At 38.7% G+C, this 27,309-nt stretch overlaps 1 protein-coding gene and 2 non-coding genes across 3 annotated transcripts in view; 2 read left to right on the top strand and 1 right to left on the bottom strand.

The window, feature by feature from the left end:
• Positions 1-27,309, top strand: part of SPATA16 (spermatogenesis associated 16) — a 246,538-nt gene that overhangs the window by 140,685 nt on the left and 78,544 nt on the right. The window contains exon 5 of the mRNA XM_017514109.2: positions 18,419-18,503. Coding sequence (XP_017369598.1) covers positions 18,419-18,503 — 85 coding nt within the window. The remainder of the gene's footprint in view (positions 1-18,418; positions 18,504-27,309) is intronic.
• LOC119468876 lies at positions 20,207-20,310 on the top strand. The gene has a single exon (XR_005197667.1). It is a non-coding gene; the product is annotated as a small nucleolar RNA U13 (small nucleolar RNA).
• Positions 24,493-24,599, bottom strand: LOC119468874. The gene has a single exon (XR_005197665.1). It is a non-coding gene; the product is annotated as a U6 spliceosomal RNA (small nuclear RNA).

The raw sequence follows: 27,309 nt of genomic DNA, 5'->3' as shown, positions 1-27,309 counted from the left end.
TACAAGACTTCAGTCCCCCAGACTGTCTTCTGGGATTCCTGAGGGCCAACTGATGTGCATGCCAGAAAAGAATAGAACAGAACAGCATGGTATGAAGAGGTTAGCATCTTAGGGTAACGTCAGAAATACCCTTAAAAGTTTTCGTATCATCTGCTGCTATGTGTGTGGTTTTGTGTATACAACCTATACACAAATATGCTCACATAAACATTTAATGTTCCTTGTAATTTTCAGTATATAATGCCACAGGATGATTATCATCAGAAGCCGTCACTCAAGGATTTCTCTGCTTGGAATACTTCAGCAAAGTAACAAAGATTCTATCCTGTTTCTCTTGCTGTTCATCATTATCAATCCATCTTTCATGGATGACTTTCTCTGCCCAACAGACTCTTCCTTGGCCCTCAATTAATTATTATTTTTTTCCTGAAAGGTCTAGAGGACCACCCACTTGCCTGGAAGATGTTTGATTTGTTTGCCATTGATCAGGGAAACCCTTACATCTTTCTCATATTTTAAAAATAGATTTCAAATTTGCAACAATTATTGATGGTTTATTTGACTGACATCATTCATTGCCTGTGGACTTAACCTTATTGAATAGAATGGCAAGCCAGCACGTGCCACTATTTAAATTTTCATTTTCTCTTTTGTTTTTTTCACTAATATTTTAACATCCAGCTAAGCTTGGATTTTAAACCTGCATAATGTAACCTTTCTGTTCACTACATTTTTGGATCAATCTTCAGCTTCTGGATCCGTCACCAAGGAACTGGGACTATAAGCCTCAACCACTGGGGCTAAGGGAATTCTCTCTCTGCTCTTGCAGTCTGGACACTCCCATAGGGATTTCAAAACATTCTTTTTCTGGGTGTGTTGTGTTTTAGGTGTAATTGCTCACAAGACTGTCTTTGAATTGCCTCTATCAAGCGATTTCTGTAAAAGACTTTGTTTTCCTCAAGTAAATTCTGTAAAATCCTGGCTATCACAGTGAATTCCCAAATCTTCACCTAATCCCCAAGCACAGCATTCTCTTTCAGGGATGCAAGCTCCAACCCTTTGATGGGAGGAGTTCTTTCCTAAATCAAGAAGAACTAAAATGGATCCCATTTGGGCAGGGCCTTAAGTCTTCCAGTGTCCACCTTTGATCATGCCCAGGGCAGCAGTAGCGCCTCAGAAGTCCATTAACAGGGTCACCATTAAATCCCCTCTACCCAGCATCAAGCGGATTATAGAAACTTGGTAAGAAGCAGAGTCATCATGCCTGCATCATGAATATTTTTTTCTGGTATTTAACCCTTTCTCCCTGCCCTCACTCCTCCCCACCAAGCCGACGCCCACATCCTGGAGTCCCCTAACTTCATTCAAGCGATATGCTTATTCTCTTTCAAGTCCTCATAAGATTTGGAATCTTGTTAAGAAGCTCTTGCTGCACTGTCTTCCCTTCTGTGAACTGGTATGGTTTCTCTCTTCACTTCCAAAAAACTGTTTATTACTTTCCTTAAAAACAACTCACATGAAAAAAATACTTGCCAGCTGTTACTGCTTTCCAAAATTATTTATTTATATTTTAATTTATAAATATGCTACCACTACTTAATGCCTCTGGGCACATTTGCAAAATGAAAAACACAATTTTCAAAAAGACAAATACCATGCAAGCTGCAGCTTTTAAAATAGAAGAAAAAAGGGCATCATCTGCCTCCATTTCCCCACTTCAAGCAAACCTCAAAATAAACAAATGAGTACTGTCCCGTGCCACAAAAGGAATGCAGAATTCTCCTAATGCCGGTACTACGGACCAGTTCAAGGGTGCAAATGCTTCTAAGGAGAGGAAAGGGAGACGACTTGTGAATTCAGCAACTGTGGTGTCAGAATCCAGTTTCTCAGTTCCCCCATGTATTCTGCCTCTGAAGCTCAAGTAATAGAAATACTATCAATACATATAGTGAGCTCTTGATAAATAAATGTTTGCCTTCAACATGCATAGCATTCCACTTCCCAACTCCACAGCTTTGTCTGTGCTGTTCACCGTAACTGGTTCCCTGTTTTTTCCCTCCAGTCCTGCTTATGTCCCCTTTTCTCCTAGAGAACAGTATGTAGAAACTTTCCTTTCTGTTATCAGTGTTCTTGTGTGTGCTGCATAATCTCTGAAGCAGTGAAATACATCTAAGTGTTTATTGGTCGTGAAATGCATCTAAGTGTTTAAATTTATAAATTAAAAGCTAGAAAATATGAGTTTGGAAAGCACAATTTCAGCATAAAAATCAAGGTTGCTGTGGATTGCATCTGATAAATTCTGTGAGAAAGCCACCCAGCAGTTCAGGGGACTGAAGATAAATACATGGTATCTCTAAGAAAATATATATCTCATAGGAAGAAAAGTATGCATGTATATGCAATTTTTCTGTAGACTCTTAGGGGAAAAGTTCAGTATAATTTAATAAGAATTTATTGCAGCCTATTATATAATCAGCTCTTACTAGGAAGAAGGAATAGAAAAAGAAGAAAATGAGATTTCTGCCCTTGAAGAGCTTACAATCCTAGTAAAGATATATAGTTTTCTTTATAGAGTATTAAACAGGCATATTTAACCGGGGAGGCTGGCTGTACAAGGTGCATATGTGCTCTGAAACATCTCTTCTGAGAGTACAATAGGCATTCGCATAATTTATCATTGAAACCACAATATCTAAACCCCTTTCAGTGAAACAGGCCTCATTACCCTAGGCCAACAAAGATGGACTAGGATTATCTTGGGATAACCTAGGCGTCTGGTCGATCACCCCCTGCATGGGATCAAGAAGGTGGGCATCACAGTGATGAACAGAGAATGGAGATGGCTTTGTTCTTCTCTGCCCTTCTCCCCCTGCTGCTCACTGATTTTCCTTTAAATGTCTTAGTTCATACATTTTTATTGCTAGTCATGCATATTTGGACCAAGATTTTTGGACTAGATGATTTCATAGGTCTCTAAAACTTGACTGCCACCCTGGTCCAAATAGAAAAGGGGAATGAGATCACCTAGACCTGCTTCTTCATGAGAGGCATGAGCAAGGCAGTTTCTCTCAGAAGTGGACTAGTTAAGACCATCACAGTTAATTCACAGCTGGTAAGAGCATAACACTTTATTCCAGGTACACAGACATAAATTCTGCAATCAGCATCTTTTCATATCCGTCCTGTCTCATGTGACCCATCATCGGCTACACTGCCGTTCATGAAGCAAGAGGTCCGTAGCTTTTGGTTGAATGAATGAAGTGGTACCTATGGCTAGAGACAGGATAATATAGCTTATGAATACTGAGGATCACTATCCTCCTCTACCTCAGAGAAATATTTCCAAAGTAGCAAATAAATGTACCAGCTTATGTATTATAGTTAGTTTCCCCAGTGGAAATTTTTTTCTGGAAGAATATATCTCAAAATGTTTAATGTAATAAGTAAGAATTTTGGTTTAATATATAGAATCCCATTTTAACTTCAGCAGCACATCTGTGCCTCCCTTCATTTAAGAAAATCACTTAGCAAATATTTATTCACTTACTATGTCCCAATCGCCATTCTAGATACTTGGTGATACAGATGGCAATGAGCGAAACTTCAAAAATCCCTGCCCTTGTGGAGCTTACAATTATTCATTCATTTAATAATCACATGGCATGTGCATGCACTGTGCAAGCCTCTGGTGAATTCATAGTAAGTGAGACATGATCCCTGACCTTCAGAAAATTACATTCTACTGAAGATGCCTTTAAAGAATACCAATAGCTCATTTAAAAGGGAGAGTTAATGGACTCTAAGAGATGACATATGCAAAGTATTAAGACAGGGTAGAAAATAAAAATATTCAAGTGTAATAAGAGTTAAAGAGGTCTGCACCAAAGAAATGACATTCTCACTGTGGACTCACAAAGCTACATACACTACCTATATTAGTTCCAAGCTTCTAAAAGTTTTGCAAGTACAAGAAAAAAAGTTAATAACAATGAGATAATCAATACATTTTCAAAGCAGTCTAAATAAGCCTATTTGGGTACAAACTTTTCAACAAAGCAATTTGTATTTTTTTTTCCACACTATTTGTGTTAAGACCTGGCAGAATATGAACTGGCAAGCTACCGCTTACTGAGTGCCTCCCAAGTATCAGGCACTGCTAATACGCATTACACATAACAGGGTATTTACTCCTCCTCACAACCTTATGAGGTTGGCAACTATTATTATCCACATTGTTCTATGAGAAACTGAGGCACAGGTAGGTTAAGTAACTTGTCCAAAGTTACACAGCCAGCAGATGACAGGACTGAGATTCAAACAAAGGCTGTCTCACTCCCAAGTCAGAGTTTTCAAACTCTGTGCCATATTGTCTCTCTGTTATTCTGGTGAAAAATAATTTACTCAAATGAGAAATAATGCCTTCACCTTCCAATAAAGTACAAATGTGCAATACCATTTAACATCTCAATCTAAAGAAGCAACTATCATTTTATGGCAGTTTCAGTCGTTCAAGGAAAGATTTGTGAGCCAGAAAATTTTTTGAGGCTTCTGAAATTACCTACTTATCTCTAGATGTACTGTTTACTTGAAAAAATTACATACAGAATGCATACACTTGGGTGGTTATTTTGAGAGAGGCAAAGGTTGGATCCTATGATGCTGTCCTGAGGGGCCAGGCCTGCGTGGGTTTCACAGTGGAACATTTGCGATGGCCAGAATACAAGCAGAGCACATTGGAAAGAAAGAAGATCCCAGAGCAGAGACATGGACTATTCAAAGGGGTCTAGAAAAGTGCTGGAAGCAAGTCTAAGAACATCATAATTCTGCCTAATGTCTGCTCTGACTATATATAGTTCATAAAATTAGCACATGTTTATATGTTATTTTACCGCTCTCCACTGTCTTGGAAGAGTGCACCAGTCCTCCACCAGTGAGCTGGTAACACCTGGAGAAGCGACGCTTTGTTGTATCTTTGTGGGATTTTCCACAAAGAGGTTTTGGTAGTCACGGTGGTAGTGGTGCGTCTCTCCCACTTGGATTAAATTAGGAATGCTACATATGAAATTGTTTAAAGATCCACTCTCTTTGGATCACACATGTCCTGTGTAATAATTTTTTCTTTTTTTTTTTTTTTTTTTTTGAGATGGAGTTTCGCTCTTGTTACCCAGGTTGGAGTGCAATGGCGCGATCTCGGCTCACCGCAGCCTCCTTGGTTCAGGCAATTCTCCTGCCTCAGCCTCTTGAGTAGCTGGGATTACAGGCACGCACCACCACGCCCAGCTAATTTTTGTATTTTTAGTAGAGATCGGGTTTCACCGTGTTGACCAGGATGGTCTCAATCTCTTGACCACGTGATCCACCCACCTTGGCCTCCCAAAGTGCTGGGATTACAGGCTTGAGCCACCGCGCCCGGCAAATAATTTTGATTATGTTAGCATACAAAGGTTCCCTAGGCATGAGCTACCTCTCTCCCGCTGTGCATCCAACTCATTATGACCATCCTTCACACTACTCCTCTCCTTTCCTATAGGAACCAATCTTGCCTGAGTTGGGAACATCTGACTCAACTGACCCTCACCCTCTTCACATTTGCTCTCAGGTTGGCAACGGTAATATTAATCACAATGCCATCAACCTAAAATGTACAGATCATTCCATAGACTTCAAACTGTTTTATAGATTTATTAGTTATGCACACTTTTATAGATTTATTAGTTATGCACACATCCCCCTCCAGATATAGGTATTATTCTAGATATGGCCACTAGAATATTAGGACAAAGACTTGGATTAAGTGATTTGTCCAAGATCAACCATGTCCTAAAAAAGTAGGAGACCTGTCATCACATAGGACCATGCAAACAATGCTTTTTCCTTTCTTTTCCTCTATTGAGTGCTTAGATTATTCCGCCTCTGGAAACCTGTAATAAGATACACATACTCTTCCAATGTCAAACAGTTTTCTTCTGGTTTGTCTTTTTCTGTTTCATTTGAGAGTCAAAAAAATTATCCTGCTCAACACTGATAAGAACAATGCCAATATGATCCAACTAAGAAGTGTTACAGTGTGCGCTGGGCGTGGTGGCTCGTGCCTGTAATCCCAGCACTTTGGGAGGCCAAGGCGGGCAGGTCACCTGAGGTCAGCAGTTCAAGACCAGCCTGGCCAACATGGCAAAGCCCTATCTCTACTAAAAATACAAACATTAGCTGGGCGTGGTAGCAGGCACCTGTAATCCCAGCTACTCAGGAAGCTGAGGCAAGAGAATCGCTTGAATCCAGGAGGCGGAGGTTACAGTGAGCCAAGATCACGCCATTCCACTCTAGCCTGGGCAACAAGAGTGAAACTCCATCTCAAAAAAAAGTGTAAAGTCAAACTCAATTTCAAAATATTAACCATCAGACTCTCCATGTACATCTCTGAGTGGTTCTCAGCTCCTCCCCATCTCTTGGAAAGTGAGTGAGGGTGTTTGGGTGGCTAAAGTAACTGGCAAGCATGATTGGCATGTAGAGGGGGTGGCTAGAGATACTAAGGTTCCTGCAATGCACAATCCCACACAATACACAGTGTAGCTACCTAAAATTTCCAAGAGTGACTGCAGTTGAGCAACACTGAAAAGGAACCCTGATTCTACTCAGTTAAAAAATTCAGACGTTTTAAGTCACTTTACCCTTTTATTTAGTTTTATTTCATTGGCAAAAAATTGCGTAACTGATCGATGTGTGTCATTTGAGTAAACTTTGATTTAAGATGTTTGTAGGCTGCCTTGTCAATATCACCACAGTATATAAGATACTCTGGTTCTATTGGAAAATGGACTCCAAGAGAATTAGTTTACCGTATCTGGGTTGCCTATGTTGGCTAATCACTGTTTTCCTCACTCTCTTCCTCTTTGCCTGTAGGTCTCAGGCTCTTGAGAAATAGGCAGCTGAGTTTATGACTGTGGCTGAGTTGCACTATTTGCTAAATAATCAAGATATTTTATCATGCCTTATAATCGCTATAATTCTGAGGGATTTTTTTTCCTACCCAAGCAGAGATCAGGAGATGGAGTACAAAGCACACCCCCTGACTTGCTACAAGCCTTAAGATTGTGCTTTGATTTCTTTACTTCTAGAGAGTAACAAGACAGTTAGCTCTGGCTACTTTCTCTGTAAGCTGTTTCTCTGCTGTGAATGGGTTTATTTTCTGCACTAAGTACTCTTATTTCCAACTGCTTTACATTTTATATTGGCTCCAGAAACTGCTGCTGTGAATAACTGAAAGCGAAGTTAAATTCAGGATTGCCTATTTTTGTACAGCCAGACTCTCCTCTAGCTTTTGTCCCCTTTCAGAATGATCTAATATGACATTTTTCGGTTCTTCCTAATTATTCCCCTTTCTCTGATCCTGCAAAAAGGTTAAATAAAGTTTCAGAATCATGTTCAAGATTGGAGAACCTTACATTCCCGATTTCCATTCATACCAGCAGGTGAGGTTCCCTCTGCTGGTAGACAAATGTTCCAAGAATGGATGCTTGACTCTCCATAATGGGAGAATGACCCCCAGGATGTGGTGGGGCAGGAGACAGGTCCCTGGCAGGAAAATTCCCTGTGGGGATGCTCCAGGAGGAGCTCTTGAAGAATGAGTGCTAAGGAAGCTTCTCGAAGGATTGCCGGGTGCCATCAACACTCCAGACACTCGGGGCAACGGATTATTTAGTTTGACTGCAGGCCTGTGATTACCAGTCAGTCTCCACCAAAGAGTTACGCAGTTGGCTTCAGGCCAAGCCCATTATCATTTTATCATTTATGGTTTCCTTGAGCATCAGATATTAGTTCATTCATCTGGAAAAGGAAAGAAGTCCGTTTTAAGTTTTCCTTTCCTCACAAGATTAATAGGACTATTAAGAGGAACAATAACTTCTTCAATGCCTCTTCCTCTATGAAAGCTAACCCTAGTCTGAGAGTAAATCACACAGAGACTGGAATATGCCGTATTTAAGTTCATAAATGCCTTGTCCTCACATTCCTTGTTATGTGACTTTGTCCTTAAAAATGGTACCATTATCTCAATTTCCCATTTTCTTATAGTCACTGCCTTAGTTTAGACTTGTCTGCAGTCCCCCAGAATGCCTGCAAAACCTCCCTCCCCGCCGGGCCTCCAGTGTTCTCATTCAAATACATCTTCTAAAGAGTTATTACGGTTCTCTCTCGAAACCACAGAACTGCTCATGCCACTTTTGCCACTTTCTCTTTAAAAGCAGACAACAGCTCCCCATTATCCACAGAATAAGAACCAGCCTTCTTCACGCCTTTCCCCTCCCTTCCCTCCCTGCTCAAAATGCAGCAAGATTGGGGTTTCCTGCTCTTCCTCCTACTTCTAACCTCTGCACCTGCGTTCAAGCTGTATGCTAAGCCAAGAATGCCCTTCTCAGGCTTAGCCTCCCTTTGCTTAGCTAACTCCTACTCATCATTTCGAGCTGACCCAGTCCCCCTCCCTGCACACCACCAGCCTCTCAGCTGCATTAGTGCATATATTGATGTATCCACTTTACTCATTGTGATATAATTGTATTTCCTTCCTCATTAGACCTTAATGATAAACATGGCTTACTCGTGTTGGTATCCTCATCTTTGTGGAACAGAGAAATTCATGAAACGTGCAAATACAAGTCCAGTGCTCACAGGTATTCAGATCATGTCCTATATCCATATGGCCCTATCAGGACACAACAACAATACTACTATTACTGTTTTTAACAGTAGCTAATCAGTAGTTACTGAGAGCTCAGTGATGTACGTGGTAGGGCAATCTTATTCATCCCAGAAATCAAATTGGGTCCCGATGTTAAGGACACCACTTATAAACCCCTGCCTAAAAAGCAAAATAGAGATAACCCTGGGTTGTTCCCAGTATAACAAGAGAGTGTCCTTATCCCTATAAACACAAGCCTGACAGGTGGTGGCTGGGTAAGACCTCCTTCCCGTTATTAAATCCAGACTAGCGGTGGCTGAGATTTTTAAATCAGAAGTTCCCATGCTATCTCCCTACAAAAATTCTTGCATCTATAGAATAACATTTACATTCATCTGCCTGAAATGTAAGGTTTATCATAATCTTTCCCCAACATAATTTTCTAGCTCTTTCTGTTTCTCTTCCTCTACACAAACCCTCAGCTTCTCCTGAGATTCTGCATTAATACCTTCTGCTTTCAATTCCCTGGTATGTGATATGTCTCTGCCCCTCAACCAAATAAAAAAATATGCTATTTTTTTCCTCATTAATACTTAAAAATAATGTGAGCCATTCTTTAGGTCTCAACACTGAATTCCATTACAGTACAAGGTAATCATTTTCCTCTTTAAAATTCTATAGCACTTATGATCTGTACTTCTTAGTTAACATGATGTAGTTAACGTTTGCATGGTTCTTTGTGGACATAAAATGCCTGATATTTTGGCATGTCAAATATGCCAAATGTGGATGTCATATTGATAGTCCAATTGGAAGCTCGTAGAGATCAGCATCATGTCGTCATACTTTTGCGTGTTGCCGTGACTCCAGATCTTGCCTATTATTATAAAACAAGAAACATTTGCTGATTTTCAGGCTCCACACAGAAAAAAAGTAATAAAAAATAAAACAAAATTCCTAAAAAGATCTAAAATAAGTTCTATTTCTTTACTCCTCTTCAATTAGGCATATATTTTCTATAGACATAATAACACCTCTCTTGACACAGCCAGAAAAGAAAAAAATTGACCATGTCATATAAATAAGCCAGAACTAAGAATGGGACATGTCTGCCAGTGGGACAAGCATGAATGGGGAATAAGGGTGGAGGACCAGGCACCGCCAGGAAATAGCATTACACACAGCTCAATCAACTGCAGTGAATATAGTTTTTAGAGAGTACACCAACAGTCAATAGCTGGACATGAAATTAGCATCAGGTGCCCCATATATCTAGTGGAATCCTTTCTCTGCCATCTACTTTTTAGAACGCTAACTTCCTTAAACCTCAGCTTCTTCAAGTTATAGCTTGGTTTTAGGAATTAAATGAGACGTAAAAGCACTTGCCATGTACATGGTAAGCTCTCAGTAAACATCAGCTGCTGTTACACATAGTCATAGTTGAGAATCTAGAAACAGGCAATATTTGGAATTTCAGACCAGCAGGCAGGCAGTAAACCTCGAGAAAAATTCCCATCAATTACTTGACAGTCTTGCAGGGGTAAGCATGGCTAGAACCCCAGTAATCATCAGAATCTGAAATTATAATCAAGACAGGAACCTATAACTAGATTTGGGCTGCAATAGGTAGAGACTCCATCTCAGGAAAAATTTCCAGATACTAAAATCAGCCAATTAGGCAGAGAAGTAGACTTGTTACAAAAATCCAGAGACAGAAAAACTTCTTCAGTGACCACCAACTACAGAAACACCTGAGCCCAGAGCGTTACCGAAGCTGAGTCTCCTTGCAAATGAATGTCAAGTGACTAGGGCCATACAGGAAGGGGGAAGGAAGATGGATAACCAAGAGAAAGCCCAAACACACGCAGATATGAATTACTGATTATTTAAATAGACAAAGTGTTTATTAAAAATGTACTGAGCAACAACTATTACCAGGTGTTGGAGGAGGCACTGTAATGGTGGGCTCCTGTGGCTTACAGTCTAGATCAGCACTGCCAAAGGAACTTCCAGAGATGATGGAGACATTCTGTGTCATCGAGGATGGTATCCACCAGCCGCATGGGGCCACCGAGCACCTGATATGTGCCTGTGTACCCAAGAAACTAAATTTAAATTGTAATTTTAATTCATTTAAATATAAATAGCCACAGATGTCTAGTTGTTCCCATATTGGACAGCACAGGACTAGAGAAAGAAGGCAATAAGCAAGTAGACATAGGTAATGACAAAATGTGAAGCTTATTTAGAAAAAGGATAAGATTCTGGTTTAGGAATAGCATGTTGGGGGCAGAGTGAGGGGCGTGCTTGACTGAAGGGTTATGGAAAATGTGCTGAAGAGAAAAACCAGCCTGTTAAGAATTTTAGGCTACCATGGAGGCTTGAGTTTTGAGGTAATTTACCTTTACATTTTTTGGAAGAACATTGTGATTGGCTGCTGTGTGGAAAATATGTGAGCCTACGTAAAGATGCTTCGTGTGTGTGTGTGTGTGTGTGTGTGTGTGTGTGTGTGTGTCTGTTCACTTGAATGAATTTTTAGTTCAGAACTTCTCCCCATAACAATATCGTCTTTAATATTAGTGTGTACTTATATTCAAAAGAAAAATACATTTGCATCAATATTAATTTATCTAAAATTAACAGCGTATATACATATGTTCTTGAACTTTTTTAAGTCTAGGAGAAAGGAAACAACCTCCTAAGCATATTGATAATACAAAAGAAGTCTGTAGTTAAAACGATCCCATACACACACCTCTCAGAAGTACCTATACCAATTACATAAATGAAATAGTTGCATATAAAGATCACAGATTATCCTTAGACTCTTGAGAGAGATCAATTTCCAGCTGTAGAAGGAAGACAAGGAGAGACCTAAATAAATTGCAAAGGCCACCACAAAACTGACTCATGGCAAAAAAAGAGGACACTGGAGAAAGACGGAAGCAACTGGGGTTAATTAATTAACATAAGACAAAGAAGATTAATAAATTATCATGAGGATATTTAGAACTTCTGTTCAGAGAATACAGTGTAGTGGGGTAGCATTAACACTGGAGAGAAAACTAAAGCCAGCCGACTAAAACTGCAGAAGCTGCTATTTATGACTGTGAAACTCTGGAATCAGTGAGGAAAGCAGAGCAGTGTCCTTCTGTGGAGGTCTTTAAAACAGAATAGATTCTCATCAGTCTCATTTGAAAGGTTTAAGTGTGATCCTGCCTAAAGGCAAGGTGATGAACGGAATGACTTTTCAAGGTCTCAGCCAGTCAGCCCAATGAGACCACACAGCTGATTGTGAGCTGTGATTTTTTTTTGTTGTTTACCCATATCTTATTGTTTTACACCACCATGTGGCCACACTGAGTAGAAATGTTATAAATTTTGAATCTGAACATAGGCCGTAAGAAATATCAATAATATATTCTCATACTCTTAGAATTGCACAGTCCATTTAGAAATATTCATTTGTCACCTAACGTAAATGCGCTTGTTCTCATAATCCTTTTGTGATAGTAATTACAAATAAATAAATAAAACCGGAAAATAAAACTGGTACCTATTTGATTAATAATACTATGTCACATTATTTTATTATGTATTTGCCATTTTATAGGAACAAAATTTGATTCACGGTCAGCTGAGTTCATAATATAAAAACCTTTTATTTTATATGGGCATATATTTAAAAACCAGATTCTGGCCCTTTTGTACTTAACAGATGTATTAAGTAAATAAAATGTGAAGATTTCCTTGCAAGGAATATATCATTGCTAACATGTGACTGAAAGCATCATGTTAAAAATAATTTTAGATCAACACATTAGGCCAATGTGCTTCCAATACCTTTCCTCTTCAATTTATGCCGTAAATACATCAGCATCCATTAGCATTCATTAAGCTTTCATATGAGCTAATTTTTGCATTGGATTCCATATCGGACAAATTAGACTGACAAAGCCCATTCTGTCGCTCCATTACCATGCCGCTTTCACTACAAAAGCGTTCTCTTAAATATGGACTGTGAGATAGCTCTAAGGCCAGGCTGCTTCTGTTAGAATCCTGGTAAGCTATGTAATTCTGTTAGTCTCAGGCTCTTTGTAGCACAGAATTTAATTTTTTAGTTTATGTAAATAAATAAGATAATGTGTAGTTGTTTGTTCAACAAATATTTATTGTGTGGCTACCACCCCAAGCACTGTTCTAGGCACAAGGGACAAAGCAGTAAATAAAACAGACAAAAATCTCTGCCCCTGGGGACCCTACATTCCAGCAAAGAACCAGATAATAAATATCGTTCACTTTGTGAGGTGAGACATAGGGTTTCTTTTGCAACTGCTCAACTCTGCCTTTGTTGCATGAAAGCAGTCATAGACAATGTGTAAGCAGTGCACCAATGAATGAGCATTGCTGTGTCCAATTAACACGTCATTTATAAACACAGGTAGCAGACCAGATGGGACCCACAGACCATGATCTGCTGACTCCTGCAGTAGGAGAAGACACAAATAAACACCACCAAAACTAATACAAATAGCAGGGCTCGGCAGCTCAAGCCTGTAATTTCAGCACTTTGGGAGGCAGAGGTGTGTCATTCCATGTCAGGAGTTCGAGACCAGCCTGGCCAACATGGTGAAACCCTGTCTCTACTAAAACACAAAAAACTAGGCGTGGTGGCTGGCACCTGTAATCTCAGCTACTCAGGAGGCCGAGGCAGGAGAATCGCTTGAACCTGTGGACTGCCAAGAGATGGAGGCTGCAGTGAGTCGAGATTGTGCCACTTGACTCCAGCCAGGGCAACAGAGTCAGACTCCGTCTCAAAAGAAAAAAAAAAAGAAGAAGAAGAAACTAATACAAATAAAATAAACCTTATGTTGAATGGTGATAAGTACTATGGAAAAACGTACAACAAGTGAGGGTATGGATAGTGTCAGAATCTGCTCAGGGTAGTTCTCACTGTAGAAATGACACCTACAAAGACCGAAGGAGGTGAGCATGGGAATCATAAGAACATCTAAGGAAAGAGCATTTCAGAAGAAGGACTGTCATGGGCAAAACCCCAGAAGCAACAGTATGGCCATTCTTTGTGAGGAACAGCAGGATGGACTCTGTCTGGAGCAGAGTGAGCTAAGGAGAAGGCAGTGAAAGTCAGGTCAGAGAAGCAGCTTGTGACCAGGTGATATAGGACTCAAATGCCATTATGAAGAGGTTAGTTTTTTTACTCTGAGAAAGACTTGGCTTTGCAGCTTTAAGCACAGGAGGGACCTGCTCTAGCACCCTAATTTTAATGGGACCACTCTGTTGTGCTGAGAATAAACGGCTGGAGAAGCAGGGAGCCTTGTTTGGAGACCATTGCAATCATCCAGATGAGTGATTATGGACCAGATGATAATGCTGGAGGTGGTGAGAAGTGGCAAGATTCTGATGTAGATTAAAGAGAGCCTGACCAGGATTTTATCTGGCATTGGATAGGGAATGTGAGAGAGAGGAGCTGATGGTGATACCAAGGTTTTTGTCTGAGAAATTAGACAGATGGAGACTACTAAAGGTTGGCGAGATGAAGTGAGGAAGACTTGTGTCTCTGAGATGATTAAGTTAAATTTCATACCTATTAGGTGTCTAAGTAGAGACATCTAAAAGGCAGTTTCCACAAGATTCTGCAGATCTAGGAAGAGGTTTAGCCTCAGGATATAAACATAAGACTTGTCAATGTATAGATGCTATTTAAAACCATGAAACTGATGAATTCACCAAGAAAGAAAAAGGTCCAGGCATTGCATCCTGAGACACCCCAAAGTTAGGAATCCAGGGAGATGGGAAGATAACAGCAAGTGGACTGAAAAGAGCAAACAGAGAGTTAGGAGGAAATCCAGAAATAATGGTACAGTGGAAGCCAAGTGGGAGAGTGTACACTGGAGGAGGGAGTGAGCTGGTGTATGCCTTGCAGCTCAGAATGCATAGAAAATGAAGCTTGGAAATTGAACCATGACATTTGGCAATATGGAGACTATTAGCAGTACTGACAAAAGCAGTTTCAGTGACATGGTGAGAATGAGAGCCCTGGCCAGGCGTGGTGGCTCACGCCTGTAATCCAAGCACTTTGGAGGCCAAGGCGGGTGGATCACCTGAGGTCGGGAGTTCAAGACCCGCCTGACCAACATGGTGAAACCCTGTCTTAAAAAAAAAAAAAAAAAAAAAAGAGAGAATGAGAGCCCTGCTGGAATGAGTCGCAGAGACAACAGGAAGAGAAAAATTTCAAGTAGAGAATGCACACAGCTTTTTCAGGAGTGTGAGGTTTTTTTGGTTTGCCTTTTAATACTGAAAAGAAGAATTCAGGTGGTAATTGGAATGGAGGAAGTGGAGCAAGACTAGCTTTTGGGGTATTTGTTTTGTTTTAAAAGGAAAAGACAACAGTGTTTGTGTATGCTGGCAGAAAAGCTCCAGGAGAAAATGGGAAATGGAAAGAGTGAAAAGAAAACTGGAATAGCGAGAGACTTGGTGAGCAGTTTCCATGAGCAGGCGCAATCGGATGGGATCTAGTGCAGAAGCGGGTGGGTTAGGTTTACACTCTGCTCCACAAAGTGCTTAACATGGTGCTTATCACGTCAGAAAGCCTCAAAACTAGCAGATGTTAAGCCACTGATTGTCAGTTAAAAGGGTTTGACTAACATGATCTTATAGCTCCAGTGCAGGTACAGCATTCCGTACATTAATGAAAAGAAGATGAATAGAATCCTGACAATGAAATGAAAACAGTTGGAAGCAACATTGAATCACATTGACTAGTACCTAGATATTGTTCTAATGGTAGAGAGATACCTGAAGAGAATAGAAAGAATGATGGGTTTCTATTTACATTTGATTCATGGGATGAGTCTGCCGGAACCAGGCTCTCACATGGTACTTGACTCGTTACAGATGCTCAATGGGTTGATCAATGAATTATCTTGCCCTTTATAAATTCAGCATAATGAAAAGCCCATGGCTCTTGCCTCACAAATATTGCATGACATAATGTAATTTCCATGCACTACTTTTCATATCATTTCACTAATTTTCACTGATTCATGAGGGCTGAGCAGTGGGGCAGAGCTACAATAGGGAACCAGACAAGGGAAGGTGAGTGGTAAAAGCACATCTGCCATTTCCACTGGGAAGAAAAAGGAACTTGGAGCAACTGCAATCTAAATTGTGTCCCAAGCATGAACGCAGCTCTATGAATACACGCCACGTACTGAAGGAACTACATCATAGTTATGAAATACATCTCAGCCAATATGGAGCTTTAGGAAATCATTTTTTGTTATTTAATTCTAATATCCTTTTGCTTTTATAATAATTATGCTTCACTGAGGTATGACGGGTAACGAATTTCAATGCATCTTAATTCTTCACGGTTTCAATATAAATTTGGAGCTGTGTTCCTTTAAAAATAGACTTGAGCCCCCAGGTGAAAAAGTGTACTTAAGACTGTAGCAAGCAATGTGACAACATAATATTACAGAAAAAGCAACTTTCAAAAACATCAATAAAAATGCTAAAAATCCTAATTTTACAATGGCAAACACAAAACCAACTTACCAAAAGCATTAAAAAGTCAGGAAAGCCTTAGAAACCCACTAGGGTGATCTACCTCCTTCTCTTTCACAATTTTCCTAACCCAAAAGTTATAATAACAAACTTTATAAAAATTCTTTTCAATTTAGCTTTGACTTGACTCAAGCCACTATTAATTAATCAAGAATTATCTTTTACATTTTTGCATGTTTCAAATTGTCAAGTTTAGTTACTGGACTCTGCTCAGTAATTTTAGTACCTATTACGCTGTCCGTTGAAGAGAAAATAGCAGATTGAAATATCTAAGGGGCCCTGTGGCTGGAATGTGTACCCACTGCATTGAACTATTGATTGACAATTATATAAATGCCCACCATGGCTTGATCAACCTGTCAATTTTCTTATTGTAGAGTTAAACTACCCCAATAGCCTTTTTGTAAATAAAATCTTATTGTAACACAGCCACACTAATTGGTTTGGGTATTGTCTGTAGCTGCTTCTGCAAAGCAAAATTGAGTACTTGTGAGACGACATAGCCCACTAAACTTAAAATATTTACTACTGGTCTTTTACAGGAAAAGCTTGCCCACCATTGGTTTAACTAATGGCTGGCATACTTCTTAGCAATGTTTGTTGAACCATATTTATAAATCCAAATGCTAACAGTAGAAGGAATCACAGTGCCGACCAAATCGTCACCTAAGCGTACCCAACTTCTATAAACATAGGGTGTGTTGTCCTTGAAAATTAAATTTCTATATTTTTTATCAATTTCTTAAATTCAGAATGTATTAAATGAATTTCTATTAAATAACAGGCACCTCCATGTCAAGTAAACTTTCTTTTTAAATTGTCATGAAAAGAAAATGTTTCCAAGTGCTTCTATCAAAATGCAAACATTTGAAATGCACTTTTGCCCCTCTACAGTCTATGATTTTTATAATTTGTTTCTGCCCGATTCATATTTACACATCAAAACCTCCTACCTCTCTTTACCCTATCATTAAGAGCTTTGGGAAATATAAAAGGATTCTTAAAATATTAGCTATTCTTAAATTATTGTCGTTTATCTTGAAATGTCAGTGGGCAGCTTCTTTCCAATACTACTGTATAGACACATGTATTTACTGAGCTGAATAATCCTCCAGTTGGTGGTATTTGTTTTCACCATTGATTTTTAGAGTCCTAATTTTTGTCTGTCCTGAAGAAGAATCTAAACATTTAAATTCTTTTAACAGAGTATGTTTATAGTTGCTATACCTTAGACAACTTATATTTAGAAAAAGAAAATTTCTAATTCAATTTACAATGATGTCAAGAAACTACACATATCTGCAGGCAAAGATAAGACAAACATTCAGGGGTGCATAGTGATAGCTCTACTTAAATAAAGTTTTGATACTAGTGATTAGGTACACTGGATTATTATATGTTTAATTGGCTAACGTGACAATTTGGAATTACTTCTAGTCACATTTAATTGGATTTGGAATCTCTGGCGAAAAGAAATAGAGAGACCTAGCAGAGAAACAGTCGTAAAAGTAAACTGTTTTTCCAAAGGGTACTAAGTAATGAATTAATATCCATTGCACAATAGCTTTTAATATCCCCTCAACTTAATAAGACTAATGCAGCAATTGTACACACTAGACACTAGAATCAATTCAATTACACACAAACTTTGGGGGAGAGGATTCTTCCTTGAATTGGAGATTTTATATTTTCTGTTTTCAGAAGGCTAATTTACTCAGCAGTGAATAAGGTTTAACTGAGGTCAAATCTGACATATGCTTAAATACCAATCTAATAGGTAGCTATATATGCTATGCTAGATTTGAAGACCTGAAAGTTCATAAAATCTGTGTCACTTTATAAGTGCTTTGAAGCTTAATATAGGGCAATCAAAACAAAACATTCTCTCATAATCTTCATATTTCTTATACTGTATAAATTTTTAAAACCATCTAGAAGACAAATAGCTTATTGCTTCTCTTTTATAGTTTTAGTTTATATACACCCCCAAAAAACCCTAGTTTCAACATTCTAAAATGTGCTTTGTGTTTTGCTTAATATTAGTCTAGACAAATTTATACATTAAAAATTATCTTCCTCACGATTTGTATATACTGCTTATTATGGTTTTCCTTCTGTTCTATACATTTGTTTTTGTTTTAAATCTGTCCTTCTTAGGAGTGCCATGATTGCTGACTACATGTTCTGGCTTGGTGGAGGAAGTGAACAGAGCATAAGCAAGCTCATCAAACTGTATTGGCAGGTAAAAATGGATGTGCCAACTAGGGAGGAGAAGCCCATCTTATTTTTAGAGCCAAAATGAAAGATTGGTGCTTAAAAAACTGCAGAAAAAGGTAGCTCTGGGCCTATCAATCAGAAGGAAGCTACTGAATAATAATGTATTCATAAGGAAGTAGATTTTCTAAGACTAATTCTAAGGGCAAAATTCAAGGTTGTTAACCTGTGGCCCATACTTTAGTTTTACAACTCAATATAAATTTTAGAGATCCCAGGAACTACTTTTCCAGGCATGCTGCTATGACCCTTTAAAATATGAACATTGTATTTTCATAGATTCTTATTTATCTATGGCCTGTAAAAACAGATACTTGAAGTAATGTTAATTACATAATGAAAGAAAAATGGAAAGATCAGATGTATTTGTTTACAATTTACTCTTTGAAACACTTAGCCAATAGCAAATTTCGGATCTTGTTTCTCATTTATTATTCAAAATGGCAGCAAGAAGTCATCCCAAAGGTCAACCAGATGCCAAGAAGCAAGTCCTAATTTCTTAGAATTGTAAGAAAAATTTTGGATTTATTAGCTCAGTCTCATTTATAACACATGAATCTCTTCCTGCTTTACCCTCCCCCAACAAGCTGTCAGTAAGTTTCTGATTAAGTATATCCAAAATGAAGAGCTCACTTAACCACCACAAAAGTAACATCCAGGTTGCTATTAAAGTGGTTTCCTCATTTAAAGTGAATTTCTACTCCCTTAAAAATTCCATCTCGTTGTTTCTAGTGAGTCCTCATGAAAACCCATTTCCAGTGAAATTGTTATAAATATTTGAAAATCGACTACAAAAGCCAACTGTCTCCTGCATGTCTCCTCTTCTTCTACCGTATGGAGCTACTTCTTTGTATTTTGAGATGGTTTCATCTAATTGAATACAAACCCTTTGAACCAACCCGAATAAGATGTTCTAAGCCACTAATTGTAAAGTAAGAAATAATCATCAGTAGGCTTCTCAAGCTTCCTGGGTCTTTTTTCTTTTTTTTACCACATTTTCACTACTGTGTCTTGGCCCCTAGTTTTTTGTCTCTCTGTATCATATGTTATCTTTGTTAGACATTAAAGTGTTAAGTTTATCATACTCAATTTCCAGTAACTCACATGGTTCTGTCTATCTGGAGATTAATTTATCTTCTATTTAAAAAAAAAAAATTAAATTAATCCCACTATACTTCAGTTCCGTGATTATTTTTAAATGAAAAAACAAAAGTTCATCTCCAGGTAGACAAAATTTTAATCCCAAAACAACCTATTACTTCTCTGATAATTTTAAGACTTTCCTAAGAGAATCTGGAACATACAAACAGTAGTAATCGCTGATGAACATGTAACTATGCAGTTGTTTAAAAATGCCAGATGGGAAAAATAAGCAAATAATATGGCTACAGATATACAAAGAGGACTTTTTATAAAGGATTTTGGAGGCTTTTATAAAGGATTTAAGAGAGGTGAGAAAGGAGTTGTGAATCTTGAGGATTGGAAAATATTCAGTAGGCCTGGCTTATACCAGGTCCCCAGCAAATGCTTGACTTAATTTATTCATTAAACAAATATATCTGAGTACCTGTTGTGTTTTCTACATTGAACTAAGAAAATAATAGATCCAATATCATCATAACCTGAGACAAAGTAAGACCCTGGGAGTTTTGTAAATAAGAATTTTGTCTGACCATGTTGTGGTTCACGAGCGTGATAATTCAGTTTTTACACTCACGTGTGAGACATGCCTCCTTCAAATCTTGTTATCATGTCAGCACATTATCCATCTGATGTGAAAAAACCCTTTTCTGTTTCCTTTAGCTCTCAGAGAACATTCATATCCCTATTTTATTTACCTCAGACTAGGAAAATAATCTCCACTTACCAATGCATGCATGTTTGCAATACAAAAAGGGATTAATTTAATATTTTACTATTAAGCAGTAATAAAAGATAAAAAATAGCTCTCTTTGTATTCTCTTTTTCCTGATTGGAAGTAACTTGGTACAAGGGAAAAGAGCTCTCGTTTGGAAGTGAGGTCTGATTTGGTACAAGTCCTAATACCAACTAGATACTGACTTAGGGCAAGTGGGTCTCTGGAGGAGCTTCAGCTGGAAAGTGAGGATGGCTGGAATAAAGTGTTTGAGAAGGTTTATTCTTAAAGCCCATTTTAGCACTAAAATCTTATCCAAAATTTAGGCACCTCCAAAATGATGTCACAAATTTTGAGGGAAAAGGAAGCAACATAATTAGAAATCACTTCCTGCTGATAAATTCTATAAATTAACACCGTCTATCAAGTCCCAACATCAGCACGCCACACCGATCGCTCACCCATTATATAGTTCCTCCTGCTAATCAGCTTCTCCCTGATCTTGATTCAAATGTATACATTTGAATCCCTAAACCTTGTTCTGTCCTAAATCAGAAGGGGGTTTTTAAAGCTTGCCAAGGAGTACCAAGTCTATGCCATCTTTAAAGATATATATGCCCCACTACCCAATCTACCAGAGCAGCTTCACTGATGACTTCCAGAACGTCCCTACACATCGCAGACTGGAGACTATATCTGCATGCACTTTGTAGGCATCCGTGAAGGTTAAATAGACAGGCACTGGTTTCACCAGCTTTATAAGAAGTTACATTACTGTATATCTTCCTTTCAACCATATAAAATCCATACCCTTTTAGTTGCTTATTCTTCTTAGAGGACTTAACAGGAAATGGAAAATTTCAGAATGTAAAAATTTGAGAACAAGTCTATATTTGCTCTTATAGATAGTTGACTTACAAACTCTCAGATGCAAATGAATGGACCTTTGCCTTGGTGAACCCAAGAACCTTTCGATTGCATTAGAACGTTTTTCATATCATCAACCCAGCAAGGAAAAGAAAGGCAAAAAGCGCTATATTATATGACAGCTCACACTGGGATATATCACTTTGAATAAGTGTTCGCACATGTTATCCTATAATAGTGTCACCTCTTCAGAACGAGAGAGGGTTGAAAATAACATGTCATGACTGTACCTGCATGCAACGCCTCTGCAGCCCAATACCCAGGCATCTGTAATCAGCCATTCTCCTTGAGAACACCTGGAGACCTCACCACAATTCTGAACTAATTAGCAAAATAGAAAGTAGGAAGTCGTGCTGAGAATAAGCTGTATTTGCAACAGCTTCCCTACAGTATTTGTGTATTGGTCCTACACTCATTTTATTACAAGTAGAACTTTATATTAAAGTCTAGTCCACTTCTCCCTGCTCCTTAGACCAGGGCTGGTTTTAAAAACATGAGGAAAACAAACAAGCAGGCTTCCTGCATCTGCTGCTCCCCTATCCTGTTCTGCTGCGTTCACTTTCAGCCACATTCTGAGCCACAAAGCTTTTCATGTGTGTATCTTTAACTCATGTCATGTGACTGACAGAGCCAACCCTGGTCTGCACTGCTCAGCAAAGTGAAGTGAGAAAAGCTAACAGCTAATTATATCACGGAACTCCCACAAAACAAGTGCAGAGGAACCCCACTAAACAGGGGCATGCTGCCTGATCAGCTCATCCCCTGCCTTAATGGTTCTTCCTTCCGTTTTTTATTTTTAATTTTTTGAGCTATAGAACCCTCTGAGAATCTAATTCATTTACAAGCAGCAACCTAGAGAACAATACTCATAAACACATACACACAAAATATGTGCTTACTTTTTATCTCGTTGGATTGGAAATTGAGCTCCTATACATAATCAGAATACCAAAACAGCATTCACAGAAAGGTATGGTTTTCTCACTCTTGTGAAAAGGCTTTTGTGGTTTTTCTAGATTGAGGAATTGAAATATTTCATATTGCATCAATGTCAACATTTCATTTTAATGCCAATAACAGGAAAGATCCTGATTCACAAAGTCTCTACCGGCAAGTGGAGTCAGAGCTCCAGGACTACACAGTATCTTTGATGGGTCAGCATGAATCAAGAATTACCAAAATTCTCAACTTAAATTTGTAAGACATCATTTCCTTTGTCCTCAAGTAAATGAGGTCATCTTTGTTAGGCTTAGATCATCAAGGCTATCTATGTCAGCAATTTGTTTCCATTTTAAGGCTGTCTGAACAAAAAGTGACCTTCATGAGAGATAAGCCACTTGCCAAGTGTCTGTTAATTTTTGTCCCCAGAAACTCAAGACTTCGCCAGTCTCACTTTCAGCGTTGGAAAATCCATATTGTTATTTGACTTCAGTCGCCTCATTTAGAGTAGCTGCTTGGAAAAAAAAAAAAAAGCTTACAGTTTTTTGGCAGGATCTCTAATAGTAACTTCAGCATTTTCAATCAAAAGATTTGTTTAATTTATGTGCCTAAGATATCAGCCATTAGAGAGCTAGTCCTGGAATTTCTCGCCATCAAGTTATTCTAAGAAGGAGTTTTCTTTTCTCTTAAAAAATTGTAAAAAATTAACCAAACTAAATCACACGTAAATCTCTTCTCTGGATTGTCAACAAACTTCTCTAAAAGGAAAGAACCTCATGGTGTGCTCTTGTTATCTTAACAAAGATCTACTGAAAAGGCACTAATTCAAGCTCTTGGCTCTGAAGAAGTTGAAGACTTTCACAGCAGTAGAAAGACCTCTTTTGGATTGTTGGAAGGGCTGTTGACACCAACACAGGCCCGTGTAGAAAGCATGACATGTGGAGCATCTTTCTTCAGTGAAGCAGCAGAACTGAGGCAGTGCCAGCTTCACAGGTCTTCCATCTGTGCAGAGAACACCAAGACTTCCCATCCAATTCAAGTTGCACTTGGCATTGAAATGTTTCCCATCTCAAAGCTATCAATGGCCTACATGCTTTCCAAAGGCAGCTTACCAAAAAGAAATATCTCTTTGGTGTGATTAGTCCTACTCTCAAGGGACAAAACCAGAAGCTGGCTGAACTGAGAGACAAAAGATTTTCCACAGCCACATGCTCAAAGATGGTTCATAGTTCGTGGGTCCCTAACACCTTTCTATGGACTTCAGGGGTGCACAGACCACAGGCTAACACGCTTTTACGACTCCATCTCTTTAGATGATTGTCACTATTGTAACAACCCCTTTTCTTTTTTGCTATTAGGCCTGCCAGGAGGCATTTACTGCTTCTAACACTCAAAGCAAAAAGTAGCACCCACAATGTTATTGTGACATAGTGCCTCCGTAAACTGCGCCGTGGTCATTCAAGCTGGAAACCTTTGCAATAGTGTCCAGACTCTCCTGAAGTTAGTGGATGCCTTTATTATCTACTCTCAAATTGTATTTGCCATTCACGCTCATTCAACAAATATTTACTTAATGACTGTATGTAAGGCCGTGTGCTGTATGTTGAAGATACAGGACTGAACAAAATAGACATTATCTTGTCTTCAAGGAGCATAGATTGTAGCACAAACTATTTAACAGGAAAAGCTACGGACTATAAGGTACTTAAATTATACACCACCTTTTGTCAATCTGCTTTCAAAATGCACTGCCATCAAAACGCATTGTGAAAAGCCACTCAATAGAGATTTGTTCAATCAATCAATCAAATTAAATATTGGTTTGACATGAAGCTCAAACCGATAACATTTGACACAGAAATATTTTGGCACAGTTCTATGATTTTAAACATCAGTGATTATGAATCCAGTGAACATTTTTCTAGTTGTGTATGCACGTGTTTTAAGTTCACAACTGTGAACAATTTTTGTGCTTCAGTTGAATTTAGGATCAATAGAATTTTTTTTAATATACATTTTATTGCATTTTAGGTTGTGGGGTACATGTGAAGAACATGCAAGATTGTTGCATAGGTACATACACGGCAATGTGGTTTGCTGCCTTCCACCCCATCACCTCTATCTGGCATTTCTCCCCCATGTTATCCCTCCCCAACTCCCCACCCCATGCTATCTCTCCCCTAGATCCACCCCCCACAGACCCCCATGTGTGATGCTCCCCTCCCTGTGTCCATGTAAAAATATGGAACGCTTCACGAGTTTGCGTGTCATACTTGCGCAGGGGCCATGCTAATCTTCTCTGTATCATTCCAATTTTAGTATATGTGCTGCCGAAGCAAGCACAGGATCAATAGAATTTTTGCAGAAAGTTGCAGATTTCCAATAGACCTTACTCACAGGTGTCTCCGTGGAAGTTCCAAGCTCTTAGCCTGCTAACTGCTTCTTTGAAACATGACAATCAAGGCAGCAGCAAGTGAATAGATTTCTCCAAACAAACCAGAGGATGACGTAGAATAAGTCTTGAACAGGACTTGATGACTTATACTAATAATGACAACTTTTTTCTCTTCTATTCTTTGTTTCTCTTCTCGATATTGCAAAATCATCCCAATATCAGTCATTTACATGGTAAAAATTTATTAGATAGCAACCCTAAATAAATATAAAATCTTCAACATGAAACTACAGGCAAAGTAAGGTCAAGGAACTGAAAATAATTTTTATCTTTAACAAAACACCTACATTTTCTGGAGAAATATGTTTTCTCTGAAGATTTGCTTCTATGTGAAAAATTTTTCCACAGAAAGAAACAAAGCAGATACCATCTGAACATTTCTCTTAGTGGCCTATATTTATAGTGTATTTATTTATTTGGCCCTGTCAGGCAGAGAGTTTCTGAATTATTTGCATGAAGAGTGCCTGAAAGCATCCCAGGCTCTGTAGTATTTGGATTAGACATAATTTGAGAAACACTAAAGACACTCACCCAAAAATATTTTCCCCATTACGTATCATACTTAAATTCTTACCTTTGGCATTGAATCTATAGTCAGCCTCAGGTCATATGCAGAAGAAATTTTATCTAGAAGTGTTTAACTAAGTACATTGTTACCTCTGAACAGAACTGTAAAAATTAGTTTGAGCTTTCTTAGTCTTCTTTGAAAGCTGAAAGCAGAATTCTATAAGAATAAGATGTAGGGAAAGGTAAGGTCTAATGAGAAAGCTTGGCAGAAATACAGGAATCTAGGCGATGTAGGTCAAGCAGAAGGACCTTTCGAAGGCAATGGACACCTGTGCTTAATCCTGTCCAGGAAAGGAAGCAAAGGAAAAATAGGCGTCACGGACCGGTAGAAAAAGGTTGGGCCTGAGATTCAGGAAATTTAACTTCTAATTCCAATGCTGACTTAATTTTTGATAAATCACTACTTTTTTTATTAGCCAGCTCCTGCTACAATAATACTGTGTAACAAACCACTCTAAAACTCAGTGGCTTACCAAATAAACACGTTGGCTCAAATTTGACTAGTTGAGGCTAATCTCAGCTGGGCTTGGCTAGGCTTAGCTCCAAGCTGCAGAGAGGTCCAAGTGTATTTCGCATATCTTTCACCCTCCTTTGTCCAGTGATTACCTTATGTAGGTTCTTTTCACGAAAAATGCAGGATTCCAAGAGAGAAAGACAAAGCACATAAGCACATTTTAAGCCTCTGCTCATACCATGCTTGCTAACATTCTGTTAGTCAAAGCAAGCCACATGATCAAGGCCAAGAGCAAACTGTAGATTCTACAGCCCACTACAACGCCACCACAAAGGGGTGGAGATGACATTGCAAGAGGGAGGAGAAAAATCCAGACCAACAACTCAGTCTACCAAAATTGCTCTAGGCCCTAGCGTGCTTCTGTTGGCCTTCCAAAGAGGAAGTTGACCCAGGTTAGTGTTCTTAAACACCAGTCTAGTAACTAACTGCATCAGAGTCACTTAGCAAAACATTTAAAATATTAGATTCCTAGAGGTGAGTGGGATACTAAAAACTGTATTTTTCTACTGTCCCCCTTTAACCAGGTGATTCTGATGCACAACCCCAGGCGTAAGTCTCAGAAGCTCTTTCCAATTTTTAAGTTAGTGAACAATTTAGACCATTATAGAGTTTATTTGGGACTGCCCTATGTGCAAAGGTATGACATTGGATGCCCTGCACAGGTGATCCTGCCTACCTGACAATGCAATTTAAATAATTTGTAAGACCCAGATTCTCCCTTCTATTTTCCCGCTATGTAGATTACCTCCCAGTTGCTTAGGCAACTTATGTTTCCCGTTGCTAACAGTTAATAACTGCTGTCCCCTTCTCCCCATGGTGTAAGTCAGATTTTTCTTCACATCCCTAAAGCAAACCTCGTGGCTGCTTCAGTGTCATATCTAGACCACTGTGGGCATGCAATAGTCTTCAGTCACTTGCCTACAAAGAAATTTGTCTGCTGAGCTACACAATATTAAAATCCCCCGTTTATGAATTCTCTTATTTTTCAATTAAAAGACAGTCTAAAGAGGAAGTATCCAACTTGAGGTGAGAGGTAAAAGACAGCTTCCTTTCCTGGGTCTTGCAAAAAGATAAATGTAGAAATAAATTTCTCATCTAATTATTCATTCCTGTTTATATATTCTTTAATGATATGTTTCCATGGTTACCAGCGTTGTTAAAAGCTGTGTTTCATTTTGCTTTGATGCTATTTGAGGTAGTAGCCAGTAGGAGAGGTTCACTTTTAAATGAAAGATGTAATTGGGGCATGTATTTGATCCAAGGTGGAGTGTTTCCATGAAGGAGATAGTGACCGTGACATTATTTGCTGGTTGTGTAGTTTTGTGTAGTTCTTCTATTGATGTTCTGTGAGTGCTGCAGGCATTAGAAAGGAAGAGAAGAAGGGAGGAGGGAGAGAGGGAAGAACCTGAACAAGACACCTATATAAATTCATGTGCATATTTCGGTATTTCAGTACACACACACACACACACACACACACACACACACACACACGGTGACACTGATTTAGCCGGACT

This window comes from Cebus imitator, unplaced genomic scaffold, assembly GCF_001604975.1.
Source record: "Cebus imitator isolate Cc_AM_T3 unplaced genomic scaffold, Cebus_imitator-1.0 Scaffold516, whole genome shotgun sequence".
NCBI classification, from domain to species: domain Eukaryota; kingdom Metazoa; phylum Chordata; class Mammalia; order Primates; family Cebidae; genus Cebus; species Cebus imitator.
The sequence above is the reverse complement of the archived record's forward strand: the minus strand, read 5'-3'. Positions and strand labels throughout refer to the sequence as shown.